Raw genomic sequence first — 13,855 nt, 5'->3', positions numbered from 1 at the left:
GAAGAGTGTCAGTGGTAGCCTGAGCAGTAATCAGGGCTGACCCACTAAGTGTTCGACTGCAGGAGTCAGAGTGAAAATGTTTCAGTTGGGTGCATGAGCAGCCAAGGGTTGAGGAAAGCTATGATCCTGAGCAGAGAAAATGAAGAGCCTCATCTGCATTCATCTATGTTTGTGTCCATTATAAAATTGTTGCTTCCTGTAAGCTACACCTGGTGTCAAGGACTACCAAATGGGTATGCTAGCCCCCATCATATGGGTTTTGTCTGTGGCACAATTGTGTCAGATCATGGCATAATAGTGCCAATGACATCATTATGGCCATCCTATACTATTTTGGGTATTCGTGGTCTAGTTATGGTACACTGGCAGCCATCAGTGACATATTAAGAGCATGACTGCACTATATTTAGTTGTCCCTGATATAATTGTGGCTGCCTCTTGCATAATAATGACCATGACTAATAATATGGTAGCCATCCTGGTCCTTATGGTGTCCAGACTTGGCACAATTTATACTGGTGGGCATTATTGGCATTATACAGTCGTCCTCTGTGCTATTGTGCCATGTATTATGACTGTAAGACCTGAGCATTTGAAGCAGTCTGTCCATATGAGGCATTTGTACAGGTGAGTGCTCAATTAAAATGACTAGCTGATGTTTGGGGACTATGTATTTCCTAAAAACGAAAACGTGTATTTTAAAGGCATTTGTTTCAAAGAAGGGTTTTCTTCAGGAAAATTTAGTTTGTTTGCCCAAAATGGAAAGTGGTGATAGAAAAATCTGTATATTTTCAGAAATTGATATGCTGATGAAGACAAAAAGTTGCAATTCCAAAACACATTTAAAGTTAATACTTGAAAGATATGTCAAGCTGAATTGAGGAGACTTATTGCTGTGTTTATGTCCTTTGTGCCACAAGGCATGTGAAGATTTGAATGTTACTTTATCAGTCAGGTGGGGGCATTTAAAATTGATAAATGTTTCCCTAGCATTTCTTCTGGTACTACCACCCGGAATACTTGGGTGGCACTATGATAATCCTGCTTAGGGTGGTCATAGTGTAATGTTTACATGTGCTGGCAATATTTTACAGTGATAAAATTTGCTAGTAGCTCAACAGGACTTTCCTTGAGCTGAAGTAGCTCTCAATACAGAAAAGGTTGGAGACCCCTGTGTTAGAGAAATAAAGAGAAGGATAAAGACTATAAAAGTACGTAGACCATCTAATCAAACATAAGAGATATATCTCTTATTTTGCAGTCTTCGAATATCATTTCATTGTGCCTGCAAGTTTTCCTGATAACGCTCATTTATTAGCGTTCCCTTTGTTTTCCTGTGGACTTAACTACTGTATGAACTCAGGTGATACATTTATCCATTTCACCTTATCAACACCATTTTAATCCTATATTCACATACTCCCCCCTTTTCTCTCCCCCCCTCCCCTCCCCCCCCCCCTCTCTGATTCCTTCACCTTTTTCCTTTTGCGACTTGATATTTCTTATGTTTGATTAGATGGTCTACATACTTTTATAGTCTTTATCCTTCTCTTTATTTCTCTAACAGCACTCTTCAAATTGTAGCCATTGTCCTGATGATGACCTTAATTGCACAAGGTCGAAACGCCGTCGACATCCCAGTGTAATCCACGGCTACCTTAGGAATAATACCTTATAACAAATTATTGACTGTATTTATGTAATTTGTTAATGATTAATGTTTGTCTTCACTTTGCGCCGTCCCACACTGTATATATCACTTGTGTCACTGCACTTATCACTTGCACCAAGCACGGTCAGTACACAATTGGTGTATTTGTTTGGCTACTTTAATTTAATTGTACTATAGTGCTGTTACAACTATTTGCATATTAACAATGACAAATTTCTTATCTTGGTCTCTTGTTTCCCTTCCTTTATGATTTATGCATTTACTTAAAATTGTCCTTGTAATTACTGGTTGAGACATTGTTGTTTTGGTACTAGATTCAGTGCCAGTGCTAGGGGAAACATAGGGGTGCGCCGCATTCTTGAGAATACAGCAAATCCCTGCGTTTTTGGAATGACGAAGCCTAGCAATTTTTGCTTAACGCCACGCTTCGCCATTCCCTTGTGAATATGCCCCTTTATTTCTTCATCTCTTAAACAAGTGTTTCTTCATGTCTCCTATTAGAGGTACATCACTCCTACCTCCAAACATCACAATGACGTCTGCAGAGAATCATCAGCAGATACCAGTGATGAGGGAGTGTAATGCCTGGACCAGTGATAAGCCCATAATCTTGACTTGTCCATTGCAGGATTCATGTCGCGGGATGAACTCAAGAAGTTCGAGGGCCTCCACTCAGATTTCAACAAGTACTGGATCCCTTGCGTGTGGTTCACCAACTTGGCAGCCCAGGCCAGGCGGGATGGGAGAGTCCGGGACGACATCGCCCTCCGCCTTCTGATTGACGTAAGTTGGCATGCACAGGTGGGCTCACTAAAGATACCATTCCAGGGACACCAAAACTGATCAATTAGCCGTGCTACAACATCCAGGCATCATTCAATGAAAAATGTGTGTCTTTTAGTTGCACCAAATGTTGTTACACTCGTAAGGATCACAAAACCATTCTAACAGCTCAAATTTTAAAGGACGTTTGATGTCTCAAACGGTCCGGGTGATGACAATCTTAAAAACATGAAAGTTCACTGGACCAGGAAACCTGGAAGAATGTGTCCAGGGCAAAGTTCACCACATGAGAGAAAACCATATAAATCGGTGTACAGAGTTCAATTTCCCCAGTTAGTCATCATTCTGAGCACTTCAGCTAATGTAATTCCACACTGCAAAATACCAAACTCCATAGTACTTGTATTTGCCCATCGAGACATTCCAAGACGGTTTACCGGCAGGCGGATGAGAAGACCCTCAGTGGCCAGTGAGGGTGAGCGGTCAAGCCTTCATCTTGGAGGGTGACATGGTCGGGTTAGCAGGGCGGGCACTTGGGCAATGGGCCGGTATCTGAGTTACAACTGTGGGCCTCTTTTCTAGGAAGAGTGGAGGTCAATTTGGGCTGTTTCTGTGCAGCTCAGATGGCACCAGCGGCCCAGTGGGGGGCCTGAGTGGCCTTACCGGAACCAGATGAGCCTCTATCACCTCCCCTATACCAAGGGGGCGGAGGTGTCATTCCCAGTCTCTCGCTGGGTCGGCCCATTAATGAATGCAGATTGAGCAGATGGCCTGAGCCGAAGTGGCCTCACTTATATTCAGGTGTGGGTCACCAGTGTGAACTAACGCGTGCACAAAGAGTCCTGGCAACATTGCCTTTTTTTTATCTCAGTGAAGTTAAGAAAACATGCGTCTTTTAGAAATCCCCCCTCTTCTTTTCCTAACACTGAAGCAGTGTTTCTTGAAAATGCGAAATCCACAAATGTGGGCCAATTCTTTTTAGGGTGCCCGGGCCAACTTTGCATCCCAATCCAACCCTGGATGGTGATGCAAGAATAGAAACTCCAGGGCAAGACACATGCATAACATGAAATAAGATGTCTCTGTTTGAAAAGAGCTAGCTGTCAGTTCTAAGGTTTCTAACGGTGACCCCATATAGTCAACAATATTTAATGCTATAGGTTGCGGCTGCGTCTCATCAGCTGTCTTCTTGCTATCTCCTTGCAATATGCTTAGAAACCAGTGGTTAATTTGTGCCAGTGGGGTCCAGTGGCACTTATTCTTGTGGACCAGGGCTTATTATCATCTGTCCACGCCCATCTAGCTTGATGTCGTTTCTTACATCAGTTTAAGGATGTCTCGGAGAGAGGTGCAGGCCACATGCATCTGATAGCAGGGGTGTCTTCCATTCTCAACTTTTTAGCCTGGCTGAAAGTTGATTTTCTATACGCGATTCGCAGACATGGGAAAGACGAACCTGCCTTACCAAGACTCAAACTTGTGACATATTAATGACTAAAAATAGACTATTGGGGTCAGATTTACCAGATTCTTAAGCAGAGCAGCAGCCACAAACTTTGTGCTGCGTATTTACTGAAATATGGCACTCCCCTCGGCGCAGAAATGTGCGCCCGTGTGCCACCGACACACCTTTGCACCATAGTGAACCCTTCCAGTACAAAATACTATGCTTTGACAGACGTTAACCCTTTTTCCTCTTTGTATGTGTGCTGTAAAGTGCAGCACAGTCGGTAAAGGAAGGAGAAATAAAAGCATTTCTCCTTCGTTGCGCCTACTTCAAATGGGTGCAGTTTTCTGACACTAAAACCTGTTTACTTTATTTAGTAAATTGGGCTTAGCGTCAGAAACCGTGGGTGGGTGGATGGAAACACCCATGCACCACCCATGGTACGCCCCCTTTGCGCTAAGTAGTGCAAAGCAGCGCTAAGCGCTGCTTTGCGTCACTTTCAAATTATTTCCAGTGCTAAACAAGTTTAGCGCTGGAAAGTAAATCAGTAATGCAGATTTTGCCACAATTTGCATCACTCTTGTGATGCAAAGACGATGTAAAATCGTGTTAAATATACCCCGAAGTAACTTGAAATTTCTTTGTTCCCCTAGAAAAATGACTTGCTTGTGAACAAGTCTTCACATCATTCCATGTTGCATATCTGAAGTAAACTCCAGATAAAGCATCTAACTCAGAGAGGACAGGACGCGTTGCACCGTGGGAGTCAACAGATTGATCGAGACACCGCCAGTGCGCCTGATAGGAGGCTGCTCCAGCTTCACCACCTATTGCCCCTCCCAGTACGGTCAATGACACTACAACCATTGACCACCACACTCCTACAAGTGTGACTATGCAGACTATAGCAGGCCATCCTAAAGCTGTAAGAATGGCCTAGGCGGCAGGTATTAGTAATTTTAAATGTATACCTAATTAGCAAAAACCATTGTTTTGCTCACTTAGATAAACAGCGCCACCATGTGCTGAACTGTCATAAGTGCCACTGTTGACAACTAAGTCAGCACTGGAAACCACTGGCTCAAATTAAGCACTGAGGTCCTTTAGCAGGCTGCAGCAGTAGTGCAAACTCCTGGCTAATCTCAGGTTCTTGAACCCCCTTGTGATCTCCAGGCCACAAATGTTCAAGTTCCCCAGCAGAGAGCTACCTCTAAACACAACCAGTGTGAGGAGCAAGGTGGGGTCTGAGAGGGTGTTTGCTCTACACAGACACTCCTGGGGAACGGTGCCTTCATTGTAGGACCTTGAACAAGGTAGAGAAAAGCGTGAATGGCCTGAATATACTTGAAAGCAATCTTACTGTGAGCAAAGATGAAATAGAAAACTGTTAATAGCATAAATCTCTTGAATTGTTAGAGTTGAAACAGACAAAGTAACCGCTTCAGCACTTAGGGGCATATTATCAAGGACGGCGTTAAAAATTATCACCGGCTTAGCAGCAGAAAACTGCCGCTAAAGTGGCGATAATGGGTTTGATAATATGCCCTGGAGAATTTCAATAGAAGCCCATGTTCTGGTGTGAACATGGGCTTCTATTGGAATTCTCTGCGGCATATTATCAAGCCCATTAATGCCGCTTTAGCGGCGATAATTTTAACGCCGTGCTTGATAATATGCCCCATAGTTTTTAAATGTATGTTTAAATGTTGCAAAATGTTGCAGTTGAAATCAGTCAAGGGTGCAGCTGTCATTAGTGCACTGCAGCAGGTGCAGCGGCACCGGGTCAAAAGGGCCATATCAAAGCTGCCCAATATAGGTGATATTCAGTGCACACAAGTGACATAACATATCAGCCAATCGCACCGAATGTCACAGTTCTCATGGACATTTATTTCTCCCAAAGTCTAAGGTGTTTGATGGGCAAATGGAATTTAAAATTGTGCTGTGACATGTGCTATGGACCACATGTTTCACATTTGTTTCAGGGGAGAGCCCCCTAGAAACTGTGTCAAGGAAGGTGCTGGGAGCAATCTGGCTTTGGGTGATGTCCAAGCTGGCAGTGGACAGTGCCTTTGTTGGAAGTTGGCATGGCCTCCTAATTAATGTTTGGGGCACTTGCAATTTTTAAAAATCAAGCACTCCACATGTGATACACCTGTGCCCTTTTTGATTACTGAAGACACCGTTTTCTATGTCAGATCTAATGGGCTCATGAGCTTGCAGTCCAAGCTCTTCTCTCCTCCGCTTCACAGTGATGACACATCTTTCAGTGATGCAACAGAATGAGGACGTGTTCTCCCAGGCATGTTTTCCCCATTTACAGCCTCCCAAGCTTTTCTAATTGGTCCTCTTTCGACATATACATTTTACTGAATGATATAGTCTGCATATCTTCCACTATTACCTGCTTGCAGTACATAATACAGAGATGACTGCCTGACTTCAAAATGGTGGCCGCCTGGCATTTGGTAACGGGAAGTACACTTTCTAATCCTGATAGAAATCTTTATATGTGCTTTTGTCACTTAGCCACCTCACGCCTTTTGCTTTTTTATGTTTTTTTAAGCTTATCCTGCTTTTTTAACTGCCATACTGAACCTAATATAAATGGAAAGTTTGGATTTTGGAGAACTGAGAGGTTTCTTTTTGGGAATTTTCATTTTCGACATTTGAGGATTTACTTTCCTATATAATCCCCAGTCAGTTTCCAGCAACATTAATGTGTTTAAGTAATCTTGCTCTTTTCCACATGAAAGGAGGCAGGCAGTGGTAGTTGTTCAATGTGGAGTACAGTCAGGTGGATATACAGGGATGTGTTAGGGCAGTGGTTCTTCACCAGTGGTCCGGGTACCTGGTAATATTATCAGGTTAAGTGTATATGTATAAGCAAGATGTACAATTAAAACATTAACACCTTTTGTAAATGCGAAGGAATTTGAAATTGGAGGATAAAAATGAAGTTAGTATCCTCGGTTTGATTGGTGGGAGCAGTGTAAGAGCATCAAAAAGAATATAGGGGCATATTATCAAGGTCCGGCGATAAATATCGCAAAGCGCGCCTAGCACTTGCATATTTATCGGCGGCTATCTCTGGAATTTATCGCCCGGTTATCAACAACACGCATCGCCGAGGCGATAAAAATTCCAGAGATAGTGGGGATATTGCTGTTTTCCATGGTGGAAAACGGCGATATCCTAGATGATAGGGCCTGTGGTCTTAGCCACACAATCTACCCCCATGTTAGGCACGCCTTAGTCAGGAATTTAACAGACGTTAAATTCCTGCGTTAAGGAATACTTAACGTGATTTTAAATATCGCTAACCCCCCTTGTCAATATGACGAAGCTGGGTTAGCGATATTTTCCCAAGGGAGTCTTGTCAGACACGCCTTCTTTGCATCTCATTAGCGATGCGATGGGAGGCGTGCTGACATGGGGCTCTATTGCCAGTAAACTGTCGCTAACAGCTGTTAGCGACAGCTTGGTGATAGGGCGATAAAAATATCGCCGCTTTAGCCGCAAAATGTGCAGCTAAAGCGGCAATATTGCCCTTGATGATATGTCCCATAGTATGGACGATGAGTGGCCTCAATTGAATTTAGAATAGCTCCAACCTTCCTATAAAATTTAAATTGTGGGTTTTGTTATATTTGCTTGATGAAAGCTTGTTTCTATTTTTGTGTGTTTTTTTTTGTGGTTCAAATCGTCAAAATTACTTAGGAGGGGTCCCAGGATTCAAATAATGACTCAGTGGGGGTTCCCGGATTCTAATAATGAGTTAGTGGGGGTCCCCAGATTCCAATAATGATTCTGGGGGGGTCCCCAGATTCCAATAATGATTCTGTGGGGGTTCACAGAAGTTCAAAGGTTAAGAACCACTGTGCTAAGGCATTAGAGAGTCATTAATGATCTTCATCTCTGTAGAGAATAATGTTGAAGGTTAATGCACAATTTGATTGTACCTCCTCATTTCCTCATCCATTCTTTTTCCAACCTGGCAGGAGCTGAATAAGTATCGGGCTAAATGCAGCATGCTGTTCCATTACGACTGGATCAGTATCCCGCTGGTGTACACTCAGGTATGAGCCTTCCTCTTTCCTCCACCCATCTCTGCATCTCAAACCAAAAGCTGAGGAACCACCAAAGAGATCTCGACATTCTCCATTTATCACCATTTTAGAGCACTTCCAGCAATACAGAGGGGGATATCTACAACAAAATGTTGGAGTGCGGTGTTACGCCAAAATTGCTAATGCTGTCCTCAGACATTTTTAAAGCGTAGGGATGAGCCATATTTACAAAAATATGTGTTTCCCTTTGCACTGGCGCTTATAAAGCTGCCTAGCCCCAGCGCAGGCACCCTTGCACCATGTTGCAAGAGTGCCTGCACTGCATTGGCAATTGTTTATGTGCAGGAAGTGCCACCTTCCTGCACATAAACAATCTTAACAGGATATTTGCTCCTTCTATGTGTGATGCAAAATGCAGCACACATGGAAAGAGTCAAAAACGAGGAGAAATGAATAATTTCTCCTCGTATCACAAGTCTAAGACCAGGTATTCCCTGGCCTTCGTTTTTGGCGCTGCCCCAGACTTGTAATTATGGGTCAGCGTCAAAAAGCAGTGGGTGATGCGGTGGAACGCCCACTGCAACACCCATTGCACGCTCCTTTCACACTAAGTGAAGAGTGGAAAGGGGCCTTAGTTACAAGGCGGCGTTAAGCGACGTTAAGTGGCTTAATTCTGCTTTGGAAATAAGGAGAAGGGGATATTGCCAACAGATTGTCTCTAAAAGTGACGTTCTGGTGCTGATATCACCTTGTAAATATGCCCCAAAGTTAATAAAATTGTGGCACAGGATATGCCAGTCGTTTGCGGCGGCGCAGACATGCAGTACTGTAACATCTCGCCTTTGTAGGTCCATCGCCTTGGTAACCCAAAGTGAGGCCAAGTATCCAGGAGGACACTGAATCCTTCCTTTTATAAGATTGCTAAAAGTGAAACCATTTGATGGCTCAATGAGTACACAGCCAGAAGAGTACCAGCAAACAACACAGGATTCAGAAGCAGGGCGCATGAAGACCATGGGGGTTTGTTCCGGGTCACAATGAGGGACCTGGGGTCAAGTGGAGGGAAGGAGGGGGTGGCAAGGAGGAAGGGTGTTCTTATATGCCAGCAGGTAGGTAGTGACACAAGATGGCGGAGTGCAACAAGAGTATTTTGTGTGCACCGCACATGTAAATATTTCTAAATCTCTGGCTGTTACATTTCTGCATGAACAAGAAGTGTGGCATATTTCCCTAATTACGAAAACAAATAAGTGATGATTGAATGCTTAAGTTAATCTTAGCCATTTGTAATTGATATGCCCGCATTTCATGCCATCATTTTTTGCTCACTCTGCCCCTACAGGCAGGGACCAACATTATGCAAATCAGACAGTTTCCGCCTTGCTGTGGCGCATCTCCTCTTGTCTGTCGGCATAATGTTTCATTTACTTGCACTAGTTTTCTTGCCTTGAGTTGTAGTTTTGCAGATTAAGGATAGGTAGAGCACTGGTTGTGTCAAACTCAAAATTATTCATGAGATCAAACAGTTCAATGTACAAATCAAAATAAGTTTATATAAGGTTGAGACAATCGTGCACTTCACAGTTTTTCAGTATGCGCTCAGCCTTGCATAGTGACATCAGGCCCTTTCTGCAATCAAGATTTGTGCAGGAGAAGGCACACCACATGCTGCCACTATAATAGGGCCCATTGTCATTCTATCTGTGATGATCGTCTGCAGTCTCAGAATGACAATGGGCCAGTCCAGTCTTTGTGAGGTCCAGGAGGGGCTGGGGCAGGCAGCCTCAGTCTACAGATTAAAAGATAAGTGCGAGAGGCTCCAGGTGGAAACTTTTCAATATACCCTTACACCCATTTCATACAGCGCGCAGACTCACCACAGCTGCTGGGGTCATTTGTGGCTCTGAAAATCCTGAAAGCTGAGAGGGCTGGGTGAGAAGGCAGTATGGTGTCAGCGGCCTGGATCGGGCCTTGAGAACAGTCGACATGGTGGCGGCGAGTTCTGTAGGGTGGACACCTGAATAATACAGTAGCTTGTATTGGCGAGGGAGTACTGTCACTGGGACCCGCAACAGCAGGAGACCAGCACCCGGGGCCCACCAAGCGTGGAGGAGGTGTGCCAGATGACGACAGAGGCATGTTTGAGGGCACCTGGGCCCTGGTGGAGAACAGCAGGACATTGCTGCTTGTGCAGGCCTGATTGGTGAGACACGCACAGGCTGCAGAGGAGAGAGGGGCCCGGCGCCCGCCATGTGTGGGGAGGCAATCACCGTGATGGAGGGCCCCGTGGGGCCTTTTGGCATGTATGCTTGGACAGCAGGTTAATAGTGAGCGCAGTTCTGAACTTCTTATGTGATGGCCTTGGGTGGAGACGGCTCTGGTCACAGGCAATAACTGATATTGACTGTGGAGGGGGGGGTCACCTCTATTGGTGGGCGTCCTCCCTGGGGGTATGATCTGCTCTTCTGGAGGTGCATGTGGTGAATGGTGGCCCACCTCCTTTCTGGGTTGCTGGTCGGTGGACTTGTCCCTAAACTGAGACCCTGGCACCTCAGGGCAACGGGGGCCTTAGGGAGTTGGCCTCTGCTATCTGGCCCTTGTGCACAGAGAAGCGCAAATGTTACATTGCTCACCATTGAGATTGGGAGGTGTGCACAGTGGACAACCGTAGGGGGACCAGCCTGTACCCGAAGATGTGGAAAGATTAACCTTCGAAGTCTGTGCAATCCAATAAAATGGACAACTATACTCTTCCGGTGCCGACAAATGGGGTTGCTGGAAATCAGGACAGGCAGGCCCGGACTGAGGAAGCGGGGGCCCAGACCATGGCAGACAATATGGCACAACTACAAGGGACACGTGAGGTCATGTTGGGCAAGACTGGTGTAGTCGCGACTTAGGTGTGCCTTCCACGCACTGATGTACAGAAAATATCATAGAGGGTCACAGATGGTCAGAGCAATGTTAAAGAGTTTCAAAAGGAGATGGGCTCCATAAAATAGACTGTTGCTGCACTTCAACTAGTACTCATGGAGGAACGAATTTAGGACTCAGAGGTTCGGTCCTGAAGAAATTACCTGTGTGTTGTGGGCTTTCCTGAACAAGCAGAGGAGCAAACTGCTGAATTATTCCTGGAGGACTGGATCGTGAACTCTCTGAATCCCAGCTGTCCAAGTTCTTGATCCACTGAGCGGGCTCATCTGGTGTTGGCGCCAGTGCCCAGACTGGGAGCACCTTCTTGCGCCATCATTGCCTGCCTTTTTAATTTCAGGGATCGGGATGCCCTCCTCCAGCATGTTAGGGTACATGGATCACCGCAGAACGATGGTAGGACTGTTATGATAGTCCCGGACTACACCCATAAAGTACAGGAACTCCATAGGGATTATCAACCAGTCAAAAAGAGGCTTTGTGACGTTAACTTTAAATACAGCATCATGTTCCCAACTAAGCCTTGGAAGCAGCTCAATGGTAGGGTGCACTTTTTCACCTCACCTGGCGAGGAAGCTGATGGGTTGGATACTCTGGGAGAAGGGCTGCAGAGACCACATGTGAGCTGTCGGGCTTGTGGTGGAGATGGCCCCAGCCGGCAGTTGACCGGTCTGAGGAGGCATGCCACTGAAACAGAAGCTGGATGCGTCAGATGGGGAGGATCTTAGTGCCACCTGATGAGACAATGGAAGATTCCAACTGTGTGCCCCCTTGTTGGTCTCCTGTTGGGTGAGCAGAAGAGCTCCCAGGGTGACACTATGGAGGCTGAGAGTTGAGGCATTGGTGAACCTGCTTTTTGCACATGCTGTGGCTAAGGTACTGGATCACTATTTTGAGGAAAATTGGAGAAGTACGAATGTGAGGGCCACGGAATGGGATGCAATGAAGGTGATACTGCATGGGGAATGTATGAAGGTGATGTATGGAGTGAAACAGCAGCTTTCTTGGATGCTTGCAGTCCTGGAGGAGAAACTCAAGGGCATATTTATATGACAATGGCGTGGAGCTGCAAGCTATCTTGCTGCGCCGAGCTGCGTCATTAGGAAAGTGGAGGGATGCGTCATATTTACAGCAATACAACGCATCCCTGTACTTTCCTCTGTGCTGGCACACAATTGGCTGCCTAGCACCAATAAAGGCACCCTTGTACCATGGTGCAAGGGTGCCTGTGTTGCAGGGATGATTGTTTTTGTGCAAGAAGGAAAACCTCCCTTCACAAAAACAATCATTGATGGAGTTCTCCTCCTTCTATGTGTGCTGCATTCTGCAGCACACAGAAAGAGCAAAAACGAGGAGAAATAAAGATATTTTGCCTCGTTGTGCCACTCCCATGAGAGGTGTTAGAATCTGACGCATTCCCAGGTTTACCATACTTTATAATTCTCTGAATGCTTCAGATTCCATGAGTGTTGCGTGGGAACACCCACAGCAACACACATGGAATGCCTCTTTCACGCAGAGTAATGCATGAAAGGGGGCCATATTTACAGGGCTATGAAAAGCCACGCAGAGTGGCTTTGCATGGCCTTGTAAGTATGGGCCAGCACACTGCGCCACCGGAGCGTCAAAATAAGTGACACTCCGGTGGCACAAGGGGCCTGAAAATATGCCCCTTAGTGTCCTCGAGGAAAGTATGCTTGCTACAGCGATTGGTTGAGTGGAAGGAGTGCTGGTGGGATTTGTTGGAGACATGGTTGGTTAAGTTTGCCCTCAACAGCAATAGATATCGTCTCAGTGTGGAGACACATAAGGATTGTAGGATGCTCGCCATGCTTCTCTGCAGCGAAACAAGAAATCCCCTGTTGTTTAAGGTCCAGAATGTGCACGGGCGGGAAGGACATACCCAAAAGGGTATTACTGAGGTCTTTGCAATGCATTTACAAAAGATATACATAGTGCCTGCTGAGTCCCTGCATATGATGGGAGAAGCATACTTTATGGGCCTCCTTTTAGAGAGAAGGCAGGGATAGTTTAGATTCACCCGTAACCAGGGAGGAGATAGTGGTCACCATTTGGGCTCTGAAGATGGCCAAGGCCCCAGGGGGTTACAGCCTGCCAGCGGAACTGCACCAACGTAGGGCTGGCAATTTCCCAGACGACCTGTTGGAGGTATATAATAATGAGGATTACTAGAGGGGTCTGTTACCTGAATCTACGAGGGAGGCGCTCATTGTCAAGTAACTTAACCCGGACAAGGAAACTAAGGATGTGGCTTCCTATCGCCCCCCTCTCAATGCTAAATGTGGATATAAAGATCCTCAGTAAAAATCTTGGTGCCAGGTTGCTGGAACACCTGCTATAGCTGGTAGACGAGGACCAGTGTGGCTTTATTCCGTGCAGGCACACAGTACGTAACCTTGCGGAGGCTATCGCTCATCATGCACGCCCCATTTTGGAGGACGACCACTACGCTCTGGCGCTGCTTGACAGAGAGCAAGCATTTGATTCACTGTTGTGGGAATTCTTGTGGCGAGTACTGCAGAAGGTAGGCATTGGGGAGTGGTATATCAAATGAGTGCAGCTGTTATATAGTGCACCGGTGGCAAGAGTGCGTGTGGTCGGGATGGAATCGCCGCGCTTTTACCTGTATCAGGGGACCAGGCAGGGCTGCCCATTGTCTCCCCTGCTCTTCGCATTGGCGATGGAGCCCCTAGCATGCCGGCTGTGCTTTGTGATGCGGCGATTGGGGATCCCAATTGTGGACACCACACATGTGGTACGTGTATGGGCTGATGATGCTCTGGTATATCTGCGTCAGCTGACGTATTCAGTCCCTATTTGGCTGGCTGGCTGTCCTGTCAGATTTTGGTGAAGCCTTAGCGTTGATTGTGAATCGTAACAAATTGAAACTGTTCCCGCTGGGAGAACTGGGTGGGATATAGGAGCAGAATC

The 13,855-nt window shown here is 45.8% G+C and overlaps 1 protein-coding gene across 2 annotated transcripts in view; it reads left to right on the top strand.

The window, feature by feature from the left end:
- BEST4 (bestrophin 4) overlaps positions 1–13,855 on the top strand; it is a 141,462-nt gene that overhangs the window by 63,401 nt on the left and 64,206 nt on the right. For both annotated transcript variants that reach the window (XM_085602800.1, XM_085602799.1), the window contains exons 5-6: positions 2,301–2,455; positions 7,904–7,981. In XM_085602800.1, the coding sequence (XP_085458926.1) occupies positions 2,301–2,455; positions 7,904–7,981 (233 nt within the window). The remainder of the gene's footprint in view (positions 1–2,300; positions 2,456–7,903; positions 7,982–13,855) is intronic.

Source organism: Triturus cristatus, chromosome 4_2 (assembly GCF_964204655.1).
Source record: "Triturus cristatus chromosome 4_2, aTriCri1.1, whole genome shotgun sequence".
Lineage (NCBI taxonomy): Eukaryota > Metazoa > Chordata > Amphibia > Caudata > Salamandridae > Triturus > Triturus cristatus.
Note: the sequence above shows the minus strand (reverse complement) of the source record. Positions and strands in the feature narration are given on the sequence as shown.